Below are 20,000 nucleotides of genomic sequence, written 5' to 3' on the forward strand. Positions count from 1 at the left end.
TGCCTCATAATTATTAATAATAGAGTCTGGTTCTAGAACTTCTCAGGGAATAGTGTTCTATTTACATGGGCCTCATCCATCAGTCCTATTGTGTAAAACAAGGGGATTAAATTAAAGGGATAAAGTTAATTAGCACTTGTAAATGTGGAGCTGTGAAATCCCAGGCAAAGTCCCTGCTCACCTCTCCTTATTAGGACAGATCTCTGGTGAGCTCGGATTGGACGAGGTCTCTGACCTCCCCTCCTGGGTTTGCGAACACGCCTCTGACATCTTTGGGTCACTGTGGAGAACAACAAATCGCTGTCAGTGACACGAAACTGTGCAATGCATGCAGATGACCCAATCATGTAACTGCTAGAACCCAATAAAGACACAACCACACCAAGTGGCACTACAGGCCACCCTTGGAACCTGAGACATTGTGCCTAATCATACAACCATTTGGTCTGATGTTGCACTGTGGAAAAATAAACTGGTCTGCCTCCTAAAGCCTGATGGGCAGAGCAGTGAACACAAAGACTAAGTGTATGTTGCATGCTGTAAATATGTGGTAAATGATCACAGATGGGTATTTTTTGTATTCTGGCTCAGTGAGACGCCACTGGGTTGATCAATCGAGGCTTGTGCTCTCCCGAGAAAACAAAGGGGGACAACAAGTGGTGCCACCTACCTCAAACATTAATGTGACAATATTTGTATGGCCTGGATTAAGGTTTCAAAGTGTTCAAGGCTTAGTGTAAAAAAAAAAAAAATAAGTTAACTACAAAGCTCACTTTTCGCATTCAGTTGTCATGTCATATTCACAAATGGCAGCTACACTGGGCAAATACCACAATAATATATTTCTCCTGAAGAAGAGTCCCCTAATAGTTTATTGGTGTGACCACACCTCATTGAAAGTCTTAATTGAAACCAGTCTTAATTGAAACCAGGTGATCGAGTAGCCTACTATGTAAGGGATAATGTATTGTCCGGAGGTCATTCTCCAAAAATTCATTCCCGACGGGGCGAACAACACCCCGACGCGCAGCGGATTTATGTTAACATGACCAGACTTCTGGCGGAATGATATGAAAGAGGTGAATTAGAAGCACAAAACCCGTTGCCAATGACAGCGGTCATTATCTTTTCGCAGCGGTATGTTATCAGGAATTAATGTATGGTATGACGTAGGGATGGCCCATTCAAATCAACGGTACTTTTTGGAACATTCTGAAGAGCCGTATAATAAGATATTTTAATCCTTCCTGTACACCGATATACATTTCCACACCTTAGCGGAGGCCATAGAATGACATGTTATTATGATGGCAACAAAAATGGATGTGTTTAAACAGTGGTGCAAATGGCCAGAGTCTGATTTATTGTGGGCCTCTCCCGTTAGTAATCGAAGCCTGAAGCTGATTTATTGTGGGCCTCTCCAGTTAGTAATCGAAGCCCAAGGCTGGAGCTGGAGCTGAAGCAGTGACCTGCGGCAGAAGTGTAGTCCAGGGTATATGCAGGTATACGGAGTATACCCACTTCTCAGAACAAGGCATTTATCCTGTGCTGTATGGGCTGCTTAAACAAATTGCAAAATGAAGAGTATACCCACTTCTCCAGGGACCACTACACAGCGGTGCAGATGGGATTTTTAAACTGGGGGGGACGCTAACATCGCCTAATCAGCTGTGCAGTTATTAACTGATGATTGTCGCCTTACGTAGGGAGAGTGGGGGGGGACGGTTCGGGGTCACTAGGGACTTTAAGCAGCGACGGTTGAAGGGACGTCTACGGCGTTCGAGTGACACTTTGTGCACGCGAATTCTATGTCTACATTACCTGCCGTTGTAGCCCAACTGTCTACTACGGGAGAGCGACTGGTTTGCCGTAGTCAATACAACGTTACCATTTCAAGCAGGTAATTATACGTTTTTTATCGTATTTAATACTGTCATTTCGTGTTTATTTGATTCTACCGTTAGCAGCTTTATGGATTATTAGTATATTTGTTAAAGATACCCGCTAATTTGACCGATTTGTTCATAGACATGTCCCCCCCCGTCCCCAGTGCTATCTGCGCCCCTGCCACTACACCACTGACCACTACACCACTGACCACTACACCACTGACCACTACACTACTGAACCACTACACCACTGACCACTACACCACTGACCACTACACTACTGAACCACTACACCACTGACCACTACACCACTGACCACTACACCACTGACCACTACACTACTGACCACTACACTACTGAACCACTACACCACTGACCACTACACCACTGACCACTACACCACTGACCACTACACTACTGACCACTACACTACTGAACCCTACACCACTGACCACCACTGACCACTACACCACTGACCACTACACTACTGAACCACTACACCACTGACCACTACACCACTGACCACCACTGACCACTACACCACTGACCACTACACCACTGACCACCACTGACCACTACACCACTGACCACTACACCACTGACCTGCGGAAGTGGCTGGCGGGGCTGTCAGTGCTGGAGTGAAGCCGAGGGAAGAGACCAGAGCGCCGCTTCACCGGGCTCTTCAGGGGAGACTTGGCTGAAAGTGCAGGGGGCTAAAATACACACACGCACACACACACACACACACGCACACACACACACAGACACACACATAGACACAGACACACACAGAGGAAATGGAGAGCAGGAAGAATGGCTGGTTACTGGGGCCACAACACATTAATATCACGCATCTTTGTTAGTGCATATCCTGTGTGAGACATGGCCCTCTTGCAACAACACATGGACTCTTCCCTTAGCAAGCACAATGTCCAGCTCTCTTAACAGGAAAAAGTGGCCTGAGAGAGTGAAACCTAAGGGATATTTACATTTCTATCAATATGGCTACGTGTTGGGTTGTTCACAAAGAGGTACAAAGTGATACATAATATTGTGGAGAATGGACAGGACAACAAATCACTATCTTTACATAGAGCACAATCCACAAAGGTAACTGTTGCTTCTCCTTAAACACACCGTCTGTGTCTCACTGTCTTTCTGTGTGTGTGTCTCTCTCTCTGTCTGTGTGTCTCTCTCTCTCTCTGTGTGTCTCTCTCTCTCTGTGTCTCTCTCTCTCTGTGTGTCTCTCTCTCTCTGTGTCTGTGTGTGTCTCTGTGTGTGTCTCTCTGTGTGTGTTTGTCTCTGTGTCTCTCTCTCTGTGTCTCTCTCTCTCTCTCTCTCTCTCTGTGTGTGTGTCTCTCTCTCTGTGTCTCTCTCTGTGTGTCTCTCTCTCTCTCTCTGTGTCTCTCTCTCTCTGTGTCTGTGTGTGTGTTTGTCTCTGTGTCTGTCTTTCTCTCTCTCTGTGTCCTCGGTCCCTCTCTCTCACCGTGAAGGTGCTCTTGGTGCACTCCGTGCTGCTCTGTGGGAGCCCCCCTCCGCTGAGGCTGGCTGGGACCCCCCCTCCGCCCCCGGGGCTCCGGTGGCGATGGGCCCCCACCATCGTCTCCATGGAGTGGCTGCGCACCCGCATGGCCCTCTGGGACAGGTGCAGGAAAGGAGGAGAGAAAGAGAGAGAGAGAGAGAGAGGGGGATGAGAGAGAGAGGGATGAGAGAGAGAGAGAGAGAGAGAGGAATGAGTGAGAAGAGAGAGAGAGGGATGAGTGAGGGATGAGAGAGGGGAACAGAGAGAGCGGGATGAGAGGGGAAGAGAGAGAGAGGGATGATAGAGAAGAAAAGAGAGAGGGATGAGAGAGGGAGAGAGGGAGGGATGAGAGAGGGAGAGGGGAAGAGAGAGAAAGGGATGAGAGAGGGGAAGAGAGAGAGCGGGATGAGAGGGGAAGAGAGAGAGAGAGGGATGAGAGAGGGAGAGAGAGAGAGAGAGAGAAAGGATGGCAGGAGAGATGGGTGTAGAAAAGGGACACATGAATTTGAAAGAGGGGGAGTAGGGAGGAAGAGAGAAGAAAGGAAGGAACTATTTGTCAACTGAGACTGAAATTAAAACAGAACTCCGACGCCTAAGGGAGGTCACTGGTGCACTAAATCACTACTGTGAGGCAATCATGGCTGAAATTACACAGAAGAAATGTGATATTTCTCCTTGCTTGTGAAAACAAGGTATTATTTTATTAGTACAAACAAAAATGTGTCTGGGAATTATGTAATTTCCACTTGGCACCAGCAGAGGGCTCTCTATGCCTTATGTTAATGCTTTGGTGTCAGACGTTCAGATTTTACAAGGTCAGTCCTGCTCACAAGTTCATCTCGATAAGAATCAACAGTGACAATAAGGCACAATTTATGCTTTATTGTGGGGCATTTTGTCATCAGTAGGTCATCCATTCTGATAACTTTCAAATCAAATACACTTTTCTTCTCTACAAAGTGACAAAATAGCAATAAAGATGTAATCAAAATGCATAATCCCTTCAGCTCTTGTATAAAAATATAAAATACTGAAAACAAAACACAATAAACAGGCAAACGTCTGAAATGGAATGTTACTGCATCTGTCTAATGTCACAAAAGTCTGAGGTAATAGTATTATTTAAGCAAGGTGCGTGGTCATAGCGATTGGGCGTAGTAGTAGACAGTCATGGCAGTTGCACAGATCAGCACAGCGCCACCAGTTGATGAGAGAGGAATGCTGACAACACAGCTCCACACTGCCTGGAAACAGTCAAAGACCAACCTGTCAGAAGATGTTTGCTTGCTTTTGTGTGTGTGTGTGTGTGTGTGTGTGTGTGTGTGTGTACGTTGCTTGTGTGTATGTGTGTATGCGTTTGTGTTTCTGAGGACGGAGACAGGAAATCAACGTTAGATCAACCAGTGTGTGACTGCAGGGGGTGTGTGAGTGAGTGGTTAGAACAGCAGGAGGCCGGTGCTGTGACAGCTTCCTGTCTGACTGAGGCACAGCTCGTAGACGGGGGCCTGGAAAAGAGCAGGCAGGCAGGCAGGCAGGCAGGCAGGCAGCGGGCGGGGGCAGGTACTGAGAGAGGGAGGAGAGAGGAGGAGGAGGAGGGGAGGAGGGGGAGAAAGAGGGAAAGAGGGAGGAGGAGGAGGAGAGAGAGGGGGAGGAGGGGAGGAGAGGAGATGGAATGAGAAGAGGAGGAGGGGAGGAGAGAGAGGGAGAGAAAGAGGGAGGAGGAGGAGAGAGGAGGAGGAGGGTAGGAGAGGAGATGGAATGAGAAGAGGAGGAGGGGAGGAGAGAGAGGAGAGAGAGGAAGGGAGGAGAGGGGGCAGGCAGGCAGGCAGTGTCTCACCTTAAAGGACTCCAGCAGGCCCCCATGGCCTCCATTCTCCAGCTTGTCCTCGTCTCCACCCGTGCCCAGCCCCAGGGTGGCCAGAGTCTGCATGTGGAGCTCGTCGTGGAGGTTGTCCAAGAGCGCTGCCCGCGTTCGACCCTGCCATTGACACACACACACACACACACACACACACACCCACACACACGCACACGCACACGCACACGCACACGCACACGCACACGCGCGCGCGCACACACACACACAGGCGAACACACACACACACACACACACACACACACAGGCCGATAAGCAGAGACAGACAAAGGCACTTGCACACAAGCAAACATATTTACCACAAAGATGACACACACCACAAATATTCACACTCATTATCTCCGTGTGTCAGTTCAACATAGATCAGAGGTTCAGTCTCACCTCCAGCTTGGCAAACTTGTCAGACTTGTAACAGGCGTTCTCCGCATTGATTAGTTTCGTCAGCAGGAAGTCGCGAAACTCAGGCCCCTGGGTACGAATTTCACCAACGTCAGAATGTGACAGAAAACAAAAACCGCAAAATAAATCTCTATGTCATTCTCTCACTCAATCACACACTGCAAGGACCCATCAGGGTGCCTCACCTTCTTGAAAACGGCAGGGTTTGGAAGAGGGGGCCCGAACGCAGGCACATCCTCCCGAGCCGTGACAGAGACCTGTGAGGGGGAAAAGGTGTTTGAGTAGCCTACTATGATATCTTGATCCTTACTGTACGCTGATATACATTTCCACACCTTAACGGAGGCCATAGAATGACACGTTATTATGATGGTGACAAAACTGGATGTGTTTAAAACAGTGGTGCAAGTGGCCAGAGTCTGATTTATTGTGGGCCTCTCCAGTTAGGTCATTGAAGCCCAAAGCTGATGCCCAAAGGCGTTGGCAAACGTGATCGCAGAGTCAAAGTCATGCCAAAGAAGGAGCTGGCTCTATTCTGTGCCAGTGGCAGGATGAACCTAATCCTATTGCATAATACAAAGCTCTTAACTTCCTCTCCACAGGTTTGGAATGAGGCCCAATGGAGGATTATCGTGAATGTGGAGGCGTGTGTATGCATATGTGTGTGTGTGTGTGTGTATGCGTGTGTGTGTGTGTATATGCATCCGTAAAGGTGTGTTTAGGTGGGTTAATGTTTTGTTCATTGCGTTTAGTGCTCTGCATGGTTGTAGTTTATCTATGCAAGTCTGTTCGTCTGTGTGTGTGTGTGTGTGCGCGCGCACGTGTGTGAATGAGACATCCTAGCAGAGTTGCATCGTTACCTTGTATGTGGTATGATCAGTGCAAGGGTTTTCCACCTGCACCAACACGTAGGCATGGAGGAAGTTGGAGGCGATCATGTCAGGGACAAAGGGCGTGGCATCCTCCTGGAAGACTGCGGCCACGATGTCGTTCCCAATGTGCCTCTTCCTCTGGAGCTGTAGAGAGAGAGACCGGTGCAGAATACAGACACTGCGAGCAAGCAAAGAGCCCCAGAGGACAGGGTGTTTGTTGAGCAAAGTTATTGTGGAGAACATACGAGATGTAACCGTTTGTGTGTGTGTGTGTGTGTGTCTGTGTGTGTATGTGTGTGTGTGTGTGTGTGTGTCTGTGTGTATGTGCATTGAATTCTCAGGGGCGACAGTGGTCCAGGAGGTGGAGAAGTCATTTAGTAATCAGAAAGTTGCTATTCCCTTTCGAATCGTCCTTGAGCAAGACACCGAACCCCTGATGTGCAGTGTGCAATCAGTGTTAAATGTGTATACATCCTTGTAAGTGGCTTTGGATAAAAGCGTCTGCTAAATGACTGAATGTAAATGGATACCTGTTGGACATCTCCCTCTGTGAATGGCAGCTTAGTGGAGACGTGCAACATGATTTCCCTCTGGCGAAAGACCGTGTACACCGACTGTGTTCCTGTCTGACCATGAGACACATCTAGCCCGCCGCGAAACCTGTGAAAAGCCAGAGGGCAAGACTCCATAATGACCATCGGGTCATAATATTTCATATAATATACAATATGTGGATGAAATCTTTGTCCCTTTATCCATCATCTAACGCCTTGGAGAGTCATACTGTACTTTTGGTCATAAAGCAGTATTATAACCCATGCACGTTGTTTTTCCCACTGTCAAAGTCAAAGTCAAAGTGTTTATTGTCGCATACACCAAATTGCTTCAGTGCAGCGAAATTCTTAAGACTTGGCAGCCAACATCTACGCAGTAGACAGCATACATATAACAGAGTAACATATACCAAAAAATAACATATACCAAACATATACCAAAAATTACATATAACACTATAACAATATAACAATTTACAATTTACAAACAGTTTGAATTGTTTGTAAATTGGGTCTCCTCCTCTGATCTAACTCTGGCTTCGATGTTACTGAATCTAACACTGGCTTCGATGGTACTGAATCTAACCCTGGCGTCGATGGTACTGAATCTAACCCTTTGAAATCCTGGAGATCAATGGTGTCTCCCAGCATGCTCAGGAACTCAGCGAAGGCCGGCGTCTCTTCGTTGTTCCCGAACAGCTCCTCCTCTGAGGTCTGAGGGAGAAAAGGAGTTGGGGAGAATAAAGCACAGTGTTAGTGGAGGGTAAGGCTCTTCCTCATTCTCTATGGCAGAGCAAACATGCTCAGATGGTGATATCGCTGCAGCGTTCACATTTAGGTTTTTTATGATGTTTGTCTACATGGCACACTGGCAAATGTTTGCTTTATCGGGTTGCACAGCGAGGATGTGCAAACTATTCCCCCGTGAAGACACACCCGCTCACCTGGCCGAACTTCTGGTAGATGACGCCAAACTTGAACGTGTTGTTCACCTCGTGCTCGTCGTAGCATACCATCAGTTGCGACCCCTTGAGGGTGCCAAAACAATATGGAGGATGAGAAAGAAAGAAAAAAAAAAATGAAAACGTTATCATAAAGAAACGCCAGAGGAGTAGCATATGTGCATCAGCGCCACTCCATAATTCAGAGGGCCCTTCTCCCATTCCTCCATGGCTCAGAGAGCAGCACAGCCTAAGGACGGGATGGGGCCCATTTTGAGAGAAGCCCAGCTGAGAATGCCAGAGTGAGAGAGGGGCTGAGAGAGAGAGACAGAGAGAGATAGACAGAGAGAGAGAGACAGAGAGAGAGAGAGGCAGAGAGAGAGAGAGAGAGGCAGAGAGAGAGAGAGAGAGGCAGAGAGAGAGAGCGAGAGAGAGAGATAGCAGATGGGCTGCGCAGAACGTCCCCGGAGCAGGAGCGGCCAAAACTAACCCCATAATCCAAACGCGCTCGGAGAGGATCTGAGGCGACTGGAAATAGAGCGGCAAGCGCAGTCAGGGAGGACGAGGACCAGACAATATTATACCAAGGTCTACTCGCAGCACATTGCTATTCATACTGGCCTTTGGGGAGGAGGCCGAGAGAGAGAGAGAGAGAGAGAGAGAGAGAGAAAGGGATGAGAGAGGGGAACAGAGAGAGAGAGAGAGAGAGAGAAAGGGATGAGAGAGGGGAACAGAGAGAGAGAGAGAGAGAGAGAGAGAGAGAAAGGGATGAGAGAGGGGAACAGAGAGAGAGAGAGAGAGAGAGAGAGAGAGAGAGAAAGGGATGAGAGAGGGGAACAGAGAGAGAGAGAGAGAGAGAGAGAGAGAAAAAGGGATGAGAGAGGGGAACAGAGAGAGAGAGGGATGAGAGAGAGAGGGATGAGAGAGAGAGAGAGGCAGAGAGAGAGAGAGAGAGAGAGAGAGAGAGAGATTGAGAGTAATGGAGGTGTGGTAAGAGACTCACTCTGGGGTAAAGGACTGGATTGAACTTCAGCCCAGTGACATCCTCGCACAGCAGCTGAAAAACACACCGATTGACACCATATGAAATCCCACCTGGACACTTTTAATGGAACTTCCAACTGTTTGCTTTTCTGCAGTGTGTCAGGCCAAACTGATCAGGCACGCTTGAGGGCAAACCTTGGCTATCTGCGGCACACTGGGCAGCTGTGTGAGTCCAGCCAGGGAGATCCTGTCGTGGAGCGTCTTCATCTTTGACCTGCAGAGATGACACACACACACCCATACCCATGATCACCTGACTTTCTGGGTCAAACCATTAAATTTGCTCAACATGCAGACTATGCCTGGGGAAACACTGAAGGCTCTGTTGTCCTAAAGATGGAGAGCTTACATTTACATTTAGCAGACACTTTTATCCAAAGCGACTTACAAGGATCTATACACATTTACATTTACAATGATGGCACACTGCACATCGGGAGCAATTAGGGGGTCAGTGTCTTGCTCAAGGACTCTTCGACAGGGAATCGAACTAGCAACCTTCTGATTACTAAACGACTTCTCTACCTCCTGAGAGATCTAATGGAGGTGTGGGAGGCAAACATGAGCCCAGTCCTACCTCAGAATAATACGCAGGAACTCCTGACCCTCTGCCTCCTCGTGTTTCAGGGACATGATGAGGTTCCCCACACTGCTACCTGTGCAGTAGTAATTGATGTGCTCCTACAGGGGAATCCATGGAGGGAGGGAGAGAGAGAGAGAGAAATGAAAACAGAAAAAGATTAAAAGAAAAAAAATGAACAGGCAGGCAGAGATGAATGAGTCATATCCTGTTTCAGTTTTTTTTTTTGCTAATTGTCTGGGGAAGACTGATTTTCCATCACAGTGATCCTGAGAGTAGAGTATTAGTAGGGATAGGCGCTCTACTTCAAAAAAATATAAATGCGTTTTCGGGTGCGACTAAAAGAATGTTAACTATGAGTAGAATAAAAACCGCACTCTCAAGCTCATTTATAATAAGACCAGTTTAATTTGCACAGACGCGTTTCGGCCTTAAGCCATCGTCAGTGTGTGAGAGTAGAGTAGCCATGTGCTGTTAACTGAGCACTTTGGTGACAACTGGCCAAGCGAAGCTACTGGAAGGGCTGTACTGAGCTTTAATACACCAGCTACACAAACTGTCTCCTCCTGATGATGGGACCAACGGACTTCCCTAAATGTTTTACCAGTTTAATACAATGTACAAAAAAAGAATCTGTAAAACATCATAAAGTGGGTCTTTTTTTATTTATGAAAAACTAAAATATCGATGTTTTCCAGCATGTTGAAAAGACCGACGGAAGCCTCCAGAACCTCATCCCCAGGCCTGGTTATTCTTGACTGAGGGACTGAGACGCAGACACGGCAGCTCACAGTGGCTCACCCTGCCCAGGAAGTGTTTGCGGTACGCCCGCGCCATGCTGTTGCACTCCAGCCGGTAGCCAAAGCTCCCGCCGGGGCTCATGCCCTCCCAGTCGTCCTCCTCGCAGAAGCTGCTGTCCGACGAGGTGGGGGTACCCACGGGAGCCTCCGCATCCTCGATCCAGTACCCCCCAAACTGGGGGAGGATGACCTGCGGGTAGGGGCCACCCTTCTCCAGAACCTGGAGGACAGATGCAGTTGTGGAGAAGTTAAGGGGTCTGTATTGAATGTGAATGAACTGTGTGTGGAATATAAGTCTGAATGTGAGGAGTGCCGGTGGCAATCAGCAGTTCAAACAAGGTGAACAAATAAAACCACTTGTGAAAAAGGGCAGCGTTTGTGTGGTTACTGCAAATAAACCGTGAACTTGTAATTGGTGTATTTGCGACTGCAAATGTGTTAACAGTGAATATGTACTGGTGTGACTCACATCTTCTATGCGGGGGTAAGGGATGTAGTCATCCTGTTGGAGAGAAAGCGAGAGACAACGCTGAATACTGATGTTTAAACAGACTGCTAATACATCAATGAGCTCAGCTGGGAACTGTCACCATGACGGGCACAAATGGCATAAATCAAAGGATGGGGCATGGTACACAAAAATCACAAACAAGGATGACAACACCGAGTGAACAAGTCATCACAAACAGGGTATGAAATCTTGCCAACCTCTCGTTCAACAAAGGAGAAGCGCTTATTTATCTTAGGGAAGATAATATTTCCTTCTTGCACTTTAGTGAGACCTCGAGGTCGGTTTTATTAGCCTACACCGGCTATTATGCCACCGAATAAAATCACATTTCTGTCTCGTAAAAAAAAAAAGCGCTTCACCGGGAGCAAGCGAGCCAGAGGTCAGCAGAGGTGAACACGCACAGTAATTTGTCATGGAAGGAAGTGGGACAAAATAAAAACAGCGGGTGGATAGACACGAGAGGGGGGGGGGGGTATTCAGCACAACCAGATGAGAACAGCTACAGTGAAACAGGGGGGAAAGGGACACAGCGGTGACGGGAACTGGCCTTCCGTCACCACTGTGAAGACCGTGACTGCACATAGCATTCCGCACCTTACGCCTCTGGATCGGTTTAGCCTCCTCTGCCATGGGGATCTGGTCCCGGCGGACAGCGTGTCAGAGAGGGGGAGGGGGGGGGGGGGGGGGGGGGGGGGGGGGTTGTTCGTCAGTGTTATATAAAATAAGGAGATGCAAGAATGACTGTGTGAGACTTAAACCTGCTCATATGGAAACCAACTCTACTTGTATCCTTAGGGGAGTATGCATTTTCTGTTGCCACATCCTGAATTGCACAATAACTGGTGCCCAGCTGGACTGGATTGTGAGAGAGAGAGAGAAAAAACACACCTCATATGAAGACAAAAAGAGGTTTAAAATATATATAAGGAGGATATAACACTACCTACAGTATATACTACCGATATCTTGCTATAACATCTTAGAAGCAGTCACACTCTGGTCATGCCTTTCTGGTGTGTTCCAGTCAGTATGACTGAATAAGTTGTTGGGTTTAGGAGCATCTCAGAGCTGGGTTTCTGTGTGCCGCTGTGTCTCTAGTGTCCCTAATGTGAGGCGCGCCATGGCTGCTCACAGCAGGCTCTACACTCAGAAGACCCCTGAGACAATCAGCTCTCTGATCATCCGTTTGAAACTGTAGTTTTCAAGCATTTTTCTCCATTAATGGATAAGGAAGGGTGAGAGTGAGAGAGAGAGAGAGAGAGAGACAGAGAGAGAGAGAGAGAGAGAGAGACAGAGAGAGAGACAGAGAGAGAGAGATATGTGATGGTCGATGCGAGGACACAGAAAGACAGCAGCCACCACAGTGTCCTTGCACTGAAGCCATTTTGGCACATATTGATCAGTTTCCAGTTCCTCCTAATGTTTCCCACGAAACCCATGTGGTTCACGGGGCAGAGTGTACTGTGAATGCCCCCCGCCCCTAAGTAGCCCACTCTCAGAGACCTGCTGGAGCTCAACCCGCAGAGAAATCTATGCGCTCCCGATTTGAGCGTTCTTTCAGCCCTGCTGTGCAATTATTCAATCAAGGCCACAGATTGGAGCCTGTGGTCCCAGGCTTCAGAGAACCAGAGAGAGAGAGAGAGAGAGAGAGAGAAAAAAAAATCAAAAAATACTTCAGGGACACGAAACTGAAGGACAAAATAATTATTCCCACTGCAGGTTTCATAAGGCGCTTGAGGAGAAAATCTCAGAAATAACCAAAGCGGAGTGAGAAACTATGAAGTAAGGTCGGGGTCTGCTCAGTGCATTCACCCCAGAGAGAACACGCGACCTTACCTGCATCCTTTCCAGCATGTCGAAGAACTCGGCCGACTGGAAAAGAGAGAGAAAGAGACAATGAGGAGCACATTAGTTATGCACCAACCCTATGATATGAATCAAATGAATAACACTTATTAATAATATTGTATCGGTAAAGCCAAAATATTGGAAAGGATTGATGGATTAAAAAAAAAAAAAAAAAACACAGTGAATGATTCTCTAATAGGCTGTGTTATTACTTTGGTTGAAAAAAAAAACATGAATTAAGGATGGTTTATGCTATTATGAAATGTAAAAAAACTAATATCCTGTTGCTGCTGCCTGTTGATATTCTATGTTAATATTCCTTCCTTGTGTATAATTAGCTTGGCAGAGTCTCTCTGCCACACAAGCAGTCCTCGGCTCTCCCAGGTCGGGCATTTGAGAACACACCACAGGCTTGGCCAGCAGCCATTAGAAGATCGTCCCTCAGTGGACACAACTCACGCCCACATAAACAAACAAACAAACAAACAAACAAAAAACAGAGAAAGAGGGGGGGGGGGGGGAATAAAAAAGAAACCATTCTGCAGTCTTTTCCTGCAACAATCACTCAGAGAGTTTATGGCCAGAGGAGGCTGCTGAATACTAATGAAGACACACACACACACACACACACACACACACACACACGCACATGTAACCTAAACTTATAAGAGGTGTAACATTCTTCTGACACGTACAACTAGCCACAGACAAACAGGCCTGACTATCTATCAGGAAGAAGTGGAACCACCGAGTCTCGTCTGAACACAGACAGAACAGAAGACAGCAGAATGACTGATGAGCATCAGGTGGCTAATCTGCCTCCATCAAACCACAGAGTTCATGTAAGCTGTCTGGAATGGCAGGCTGTAGGCTACGCAGAGGTGAAGAGGTCTTTGAGAGACACTTTGAGAACTTGAATACACCAGTGCAGAAATTACTCTTAACTTATAGTTATACGACCATTGTAAGACTAAATGACACAATTTAAGCGAAGAAAAAGGACATATCCATAAGTGAGTGAGCTATAAATCCACTCATTCGGTAACCAAAAGGAGAAGTTGGTGCTTCACCCACCTCCCCACACAGAAACATTAACCTCAGCAGCTCTTAAACCCTGTTAAAAGTATATCACCTCACCTCACCTTTAAAAGCAGAAACTCAGGCTCATAAAAAGAAGGGTCTCCCACACGTAATTCCTTACGGTGTCTTTCGGAAAAAGATACAGCCAGTGTGTACACACCAGGTGAGCATGCCACTCACCCTGGGAGAGCGAGAGGGGGGTGGGTTAATAATTAACCCGTACATCAGCAAAGAACCCGGGCTAGTCCTAAATGTAAACAAAGCTCGACTCACAAGTGGCTGGGCTTGTCTCGATAACCTTGGAGATGTGAACACCCACCAGCGGGGCAGGGTCCGGCCAAGCACAACGCTCCGCAGCTGTGTCAAGTCTCTCCGGGGTATTGCGGGTAATTATCAATCGGCTATGGCTACCAGGTGGACGCGGTGCGAAGTGTGACGAGCCGAGGAACAAAAAGAAGCAACAAGCTGCTGCAGCAAAGCCTTCTTCTGGTTCGATGTGTGTGTGTGTGTGTGTGTGTGTGTGTGTGTGTGTGTGTGTGTGTGTGTGTGTGTGTGCGTTTCCTCTTATGCCATGGCTTTTCCACTGCGACGGCACTCAGCGAGAGTTCTTATCTGAGGCGGCCGCCTGCTGTGTGGGTCTGTGTTGAGCAGCAGATTAGCAGGACTGGTGCTGAGAGAGCAAGCAGCCTGCCCTCAATCCCCCACATTCAACCTCCATGCTCTGCAGCCTGCCCTAGGCCCATCTTCAAGAAACAATAACCTCACACACACACACACACACACTTCACCTCACCTCACCTCACCTCAACTCGTCCAAAACATTTTCCCAGCTCTGTGCCCCACTCAGAACGTTTTTCAAATCCTCTTCCATGTTTTTGCTCCAGCCGTGTTGATTTGCTGATTAGCTTCCTAAACAAGGAAGCAAAAGACTAAAGTGGAATCAGCTGGCTCAGTGGAAAGACAGAGAGACACGTTTAATCTGCCTTTCTGGGGAGCACCCAACTCTGAACTTAAGACACGCCACTAAGAAGACACAAACTCCACCCGTGAGAACATTTGAGGAGGGGGGTGTGATCACACAGCCAGAGAGAACTGGATTTGAAAGACCAAAGCAGAATACAAGGCAGTACAGGAGAGAAAACCAGGGAGAACATCAACATGTTTTAAACTGGGAGGTACTGCACTGTACCTAGGATATAATTAGCTTTGGCAGTGACTCAACCAACTGTGTGAAGACAGACATTGTGCTGTAACCCAACACTCTCGCCAAGAATTAACCACAGCATACTCTTATATTGCCTTAAGACGTGTTCCTGAAGTAGATGGTGTAAGATTCATGATCAAGCAGCTGCTGTGACCACCAGCAGAATACCCAAAATGGTTATCTTATCATGGTCACAAAGAGAAAGTCCCACACTGGATTTCCTCAGACACCTGGGGTCAGGAAGCAAACTGAGGTGTGAGTGACTGCAATTAATCATAGTATGGGAATGGGGGAGGCCATTGAGAACCATCTCAGACAGAGAAACCAGATTATCATACACCACAACAAAAGGTTGCCAGACCTGTTTGCATTACAAGCCTAGCTCATTTACATTAGAGGCCTAGGAGTGGTCTTAAAACAGTATATATGCCTAGAATTGTGAATGCTGGGGATTCAGTCCTACACAGCTGAATCCGGAGTAAGGCTGCTTCGTCACTGCACATTATTGGAATAAAGATTGCTGCATCAGAAACAAAGAAACCTCCATCATTTCTTACAATGGAATGACTGGTTGGGTTGGGGCGTCTTGCTCTTTGTCCAGTGTCAGTGGTGCATGTACCCAACACACAAACACACATATGCACAGACACAGACAGGCAGTCATATTAACTCACTCAACCAGACTCACACGCACACGCACGCTTAACAGTATCTAGGAGTTACAAATCCTTGAGCTCTCTGAGGATTGGCATCTGTCTGACTTTAGTTCCTCCTGCTTTGCCCTCTGCCATTCTAAAAGGACCCGTTTTCATTGCCAGGTCTCCTCCTGAGAGGGTATATTAATGTACTCAGCTGGAGTAACCCCCCCCCCCCCCTCATCAGAAAGTGACACCCTCTATAATCCACCACCCCGGGGCACTGCAGTACCCTCCTGAGAGGACTCCGACCCAACAAATAACCTCCACCGCAGGCAAACAACATGTAAAAAAAACGAACAAACGACATGACCAAACACAACAAAGGCGATTCCCACTCATTACCCCTGTCTGTGAGAGTGTCCTTGTCCTCTGAAGTAAAGTTTGAATAACGACTCTCTCGCGCCGCTAGCTTCTGTTCTCGCCCACGCCGACTGCGGTAACAGGGTTGACAGGTGAAGACAGACTACGTTCTCAGGCGAACCTGTCCTACCAGTGTGTCCGGCGATATTTGATCTCACTTTCCCATTCTGCTGCTTTCCGTGTGGCTAAGCGTGTAGCAGCACTTAAGACCTTATCAAGAGACCGCAGGCTCTCTATTTCCTCCCTGGCTTTCACTGAAATACGGTAGCGCTTGCCAGGGAGTGGTTTCCCACAGACATGTTATGAATGAGACAGTGTAGAGAGGAAGATAAACTTACTTAAAACAGTATGTTTTACCTGTGCCTGCCTCTATTGCGCTCTCATCCAGGACACACACATCCTCTCTTTTCCATGCGCTCAAAGAGACATACACGCATTCTTTCCTTGGGCCAAGCCTGCTGTCACTCACAACACAAACACACTCTCTCAAGCATACCTTCACACACACACATACACACACACACACACGCACGCGCGCTAAGAGTGTGAATACTCCACCAGTAGCTTCGCCCGCACCTGCTGTTGTTCAGAGCAGGTGCTAATGGACCTGAGTCACACGGCCAAGATAGGCAGGTGTGATGAGGATTCCATTACTGACGTGTTACTCCACAACCAAACACACACACACACACACACACACACACACACACACACACACACACACACACACACACACACACACACACACACACACACACACACACACACACACACTCACACTCACACTCACACTCACACTCACACCCACACACACACCCACACACACACACACACACACACACACACACACACACACACACACAGTTCTCCTTTCCAGGGGTAACAGAGTACCCCAGAAATGCCCAACCGGAAAATGGCAGCCTCTGCTCTCCAAAGACTCACGGTGATTGGCCCGTGCTGACTGCCGGCTGCCGGTCCACAGATTACGGCTGAAGTAATTAAATATGGGCCTCAGTGAGGATAACATTTTAATGGCCGGTGTGTTCACTTAAACTGTAAAGCTGTAATCTCTATCTCTCTCTCTCTCTCTCTGTTTGTGGTCTTTATTATGGTCCAACATGGCACGGAGCTGTCATTGTGATTAAGCTGAGGGGACTGCTTCAGTTTCAGCAGGTGGCTAACTTGTGTCATTGCAAAAATAACCCTCCTAATACCCCAGTCAGTTATTAACAAGCTGCAGGTGTGATTCTTTCTTACGATCTTCACCCCAAGACAAAGTTAATTCCCCCTTCCCTGCACACTGCACATGACACACAGCATCCCTTTCTCTCTCCACCCCTCCCTCCACTTATTCTCTCGTCTACTCCTTCCATTTCCTCTTTTTCATCTCTCTCACAGTTTTTTTTCCACTCCGCTGAGACAAGCTTAGCTCAAGGTGACATCTGACCACTCCACTCTTTTTCTCAGCAACACCCTCTATTTAACTCCTATCAGACAGCCAATCGGCCTCTAGATTCCATCTATTACCCCTGTGGTGGGATTCAAAATAGCCATTGCACTTGTTTTTACAGAAACAGATGCTACTGACGCTAAAAATAGTTAATTGGAAGAAGCTGACTCTGGTGATGGCCCAAAAGCCCTTCATATATTTTAATTGAACCCTTCAACAGCTGAAAAGGCTCTTCTTTTTTTATCTTGATTTTCAAATATTGCATTACAATACCTTTACATACATACATACTGTACAACATTCCTGAAGGTGTAATTCTACTTCCATGTTTTGTGTTACTAACCTAGACATAGTGACTGTGTTAACTTTTACTGTTGCTAACCTTAACATAGTGACTCTGTGTTCACTTTAATGTTACTAACCTATGTCAAAGTGATTCTGTGTTGAACTGAACTTTACATACAAACACAAAGTGACTGCATTCTTAACAGTTCACAGCTCCTGTTTTAATTGTTTGTGAAAGCAAGATACACAAAACATTGCTGTAAGCAGCAATAAGGAGTTTTGGTCTAAAAGTAGTCAGCTAAAGAAAATCTAAAGAAATCAGGAGATCGGTTTTTCCTTGGGAGCAATTTCCAAACATTTGAAGGTACCATGTTCATCTACAATATTACACACATACAAACTCCACTGGACCTCACAGCCATCACATCGCTCAGGAAGGTGAGGTACAGTGAGTCCTAGAGTTAACTTATTTTCGATGAGAAAGGTCAACATAAAGGCCAGGAACAACAGTCAAGGAACTGGTAAAGCTGTTGGATTAACTGGTACAAAAGTGTCTACATCCACAGTAAACAGAGTGATGTCGTAACCTGAAAGGCTGGAAAAAACTACTCCAAAAGCAGCATAAAATAAAAGCAAGACTACAGCTTGCACTGTGACAAAGATCTTATATTGAGGAAGAAGGGTAAGGTTTTGTCAATGAAAGAATACCATCCCAAATGTAAAGTACGGGGGTGGCAGCATCATGGTGTGGGGTAGTTGTGCTGCAAGTGGGACGGGTGTACTTCATAAAATCTGTGGCATGAAGAAGGATAATTGGATGTGGATATTTTGAAACTTCATTCTGAAGACATCAACCAGAAGGCTAAAGCTTGGACGCAAATGGATCTTTCAGCAGGAGAGTGATTGTAAGCATACTTCCGAAAATGGTAACGAAATGGCTTATTGACAACAAACTTAATGCTTTGGAGTGGCCGACACAAAGCCCTGTCCTTAATCCAATTGAAAATGTGTTGGCTGAACTAAAAAAAGTGAGTCTGTGAAAGTTTGGAATTGTGAAAAACTGAGTTTGAATGTATTTAGCCAAGGTGTATGTAACGTTCAACCTCAGCTGAATATACATAAAGGGTTCAGTAGCCTGTGCACAGTCAACACAGACACAGAGTAGGGTCTTGAAATAAACCTTGAGGTATCTGGCATTAATGGATGCTGTCATTTTGTAAACACGTAACTCCTTAATAATTCCTTGAATTTTGATGAACTCAGTAAAATACCGTAATCATGTCTTGTGTCCCATATTTCAGGACATTTTTTTTAAAGGAGTAACTGAATCAAGCATGCAATCCGAGTGTAAACTTTCTCTTGGAGAGACTCTCGATTTACAGAAGGCGATGAGTCACAGATTATGAGCAGGCAGGGAGTTCTAGCTGACATGAATGTTGGGTATCTCTGTGTCATCTATGCCCCACTTAGTGTGAGTAGCCAGCAATGAGGACCCAGCAGAGTGGTGTGTGTGTGTGTGTGTGTGTGTGTGTGTGTGTGTGTGAGTGTGTGTGTGTGTGTGTTAGGACCTACCTTCATGGTGGGTGGTGCCGTGCGGGGGGGAGATGGCGGACAATCTCCCAGTGGAACATTTGTGATGTTCAGCAGTTCCTGCTTCCTGCAGCATAACCACACACACACACACACACACACACACACACACACACACACACACACACACACACACACACACACACAGAAAGAGAGAGAGAGAAACCTGTCATTAAGGCAGGGCAGCACAAGTTCATTAGTCGGACAAAGCAGTGCGCTGGACCTGCTGGACATAAAGTCTGTAGTGCACCACAACACACACACTACTGCAGTACCCTTGACAGAGAGAGCGGGCAGTGGACAGGGTTTAGGCACGATGTGCTCATTACTTCCCATCACAAAAATACAGTCTGAGTTTCCTACTCAGGTATGAGAAGCATGATAGCATCCCTCAGAGGCATCACTGAATCCCAGCACAGTGAGCCAGCACTCCGTGAACAGAGAGAGCGAGAGAGAGAGAGAGAGAGACAGAGAGAGAGAGAGAGACAGAAAGAGAG

The 20,000-nt window shown here is 47.0% G+C and overlaps 1 protein-coding gene across 6 annotated transcripts in view; it reads right to left on the reverse strand.

Moving 5' to 3' along the window:
* rap1gap2a (RAP1 GTPase activating protein 2a) overlaps positions 1-20,000 on the reverse strand; it is a 38,835-nt gene that overhangs the window by 6,085 nt on the left and 12,750 nt on the right. For 2 of the 6 annotated variants that reach the window (XR_013968783.1, XM_080845252.1), the window contains exons 2-18: positions 19,486-19,570; positions 12,825-12,860; positions 10,947-10,979; positions 10,479-10,697; positions 9,675-9,778; positions 9,233-9,311; positions 9,057-9,110; positions 8,057-8,140; positions 7,726-7,826; positions 7,089-7,218; positions 6,547-6,702; positions 5,872-5,943; positions 5,669-5,755; positions 5,249-5,389; positions 3,376-3,525; positions 2,493-2,602; positions 182-280 (exon numbers count right to left, since the gene is read on the reverse strand). Coding sequence is in view for 5 of the 6 variants with exons in the window: in XM_080845252.1 (XP_080701378.1) it covers positions 182-280; positions 2,493-2,602; positions 3,376-3,525; positions 5,249-5,389; positions 5,669-5,755; positions 5,872-5,943; positions 6,547-6,702; positions 7,089-7,218; positions 7,726-7,826; positions 8,057-8,140; positions 9,057-9,110; positions 9,233-9,311; positions 9,675-9,778; positions 10,479-10,697; positions 10,947-10,979; positions 12,825-12,860; positions 19,486-19,570 (1,740 nt within the window). In the remaining variant the exon portion in view is untranslated. Of the gene's footprint in view, positions 1-181; positions 281-2,492; positions 2,603-3,375; positions 3,526-4,526; positions 4,656-5,248; positions 5,390-5,668; positions 5,756-5,871; positions 5,944-6,546; positions 6,703-7,088; positions 7,219-7,725; positions 7,827-8,056; positions 8,141-9,056; positions 9,111-9,232; positions 9,312-9,674; positions 9,779-10,478; positions 10,698-10,946; positions 10,980-11,582; positions 11,625-12,824; positions 12,861-14,189; positions 14,307-14,719; positions 14,908-19,485; positions 19,571-20,000 lie in introns of those variants that run through there. The other 4 variants (XM_080845256.1, XM_080845253.1, XM_080845254.1 and 1 more) reach the window with 4 other exon arrangements.

The sequence above is a fragment of the Sprattus sprattus genome (assembly GCF_963457725.1).
Source record: "Sprattus sprattus genome assembly, chromosome: 9".
NCBI lineage: Eukaryota > Metazoa > Chordata > Actinopteri > Clupeiformes > Clupeidae > Sprattus > Sprattus sprattus.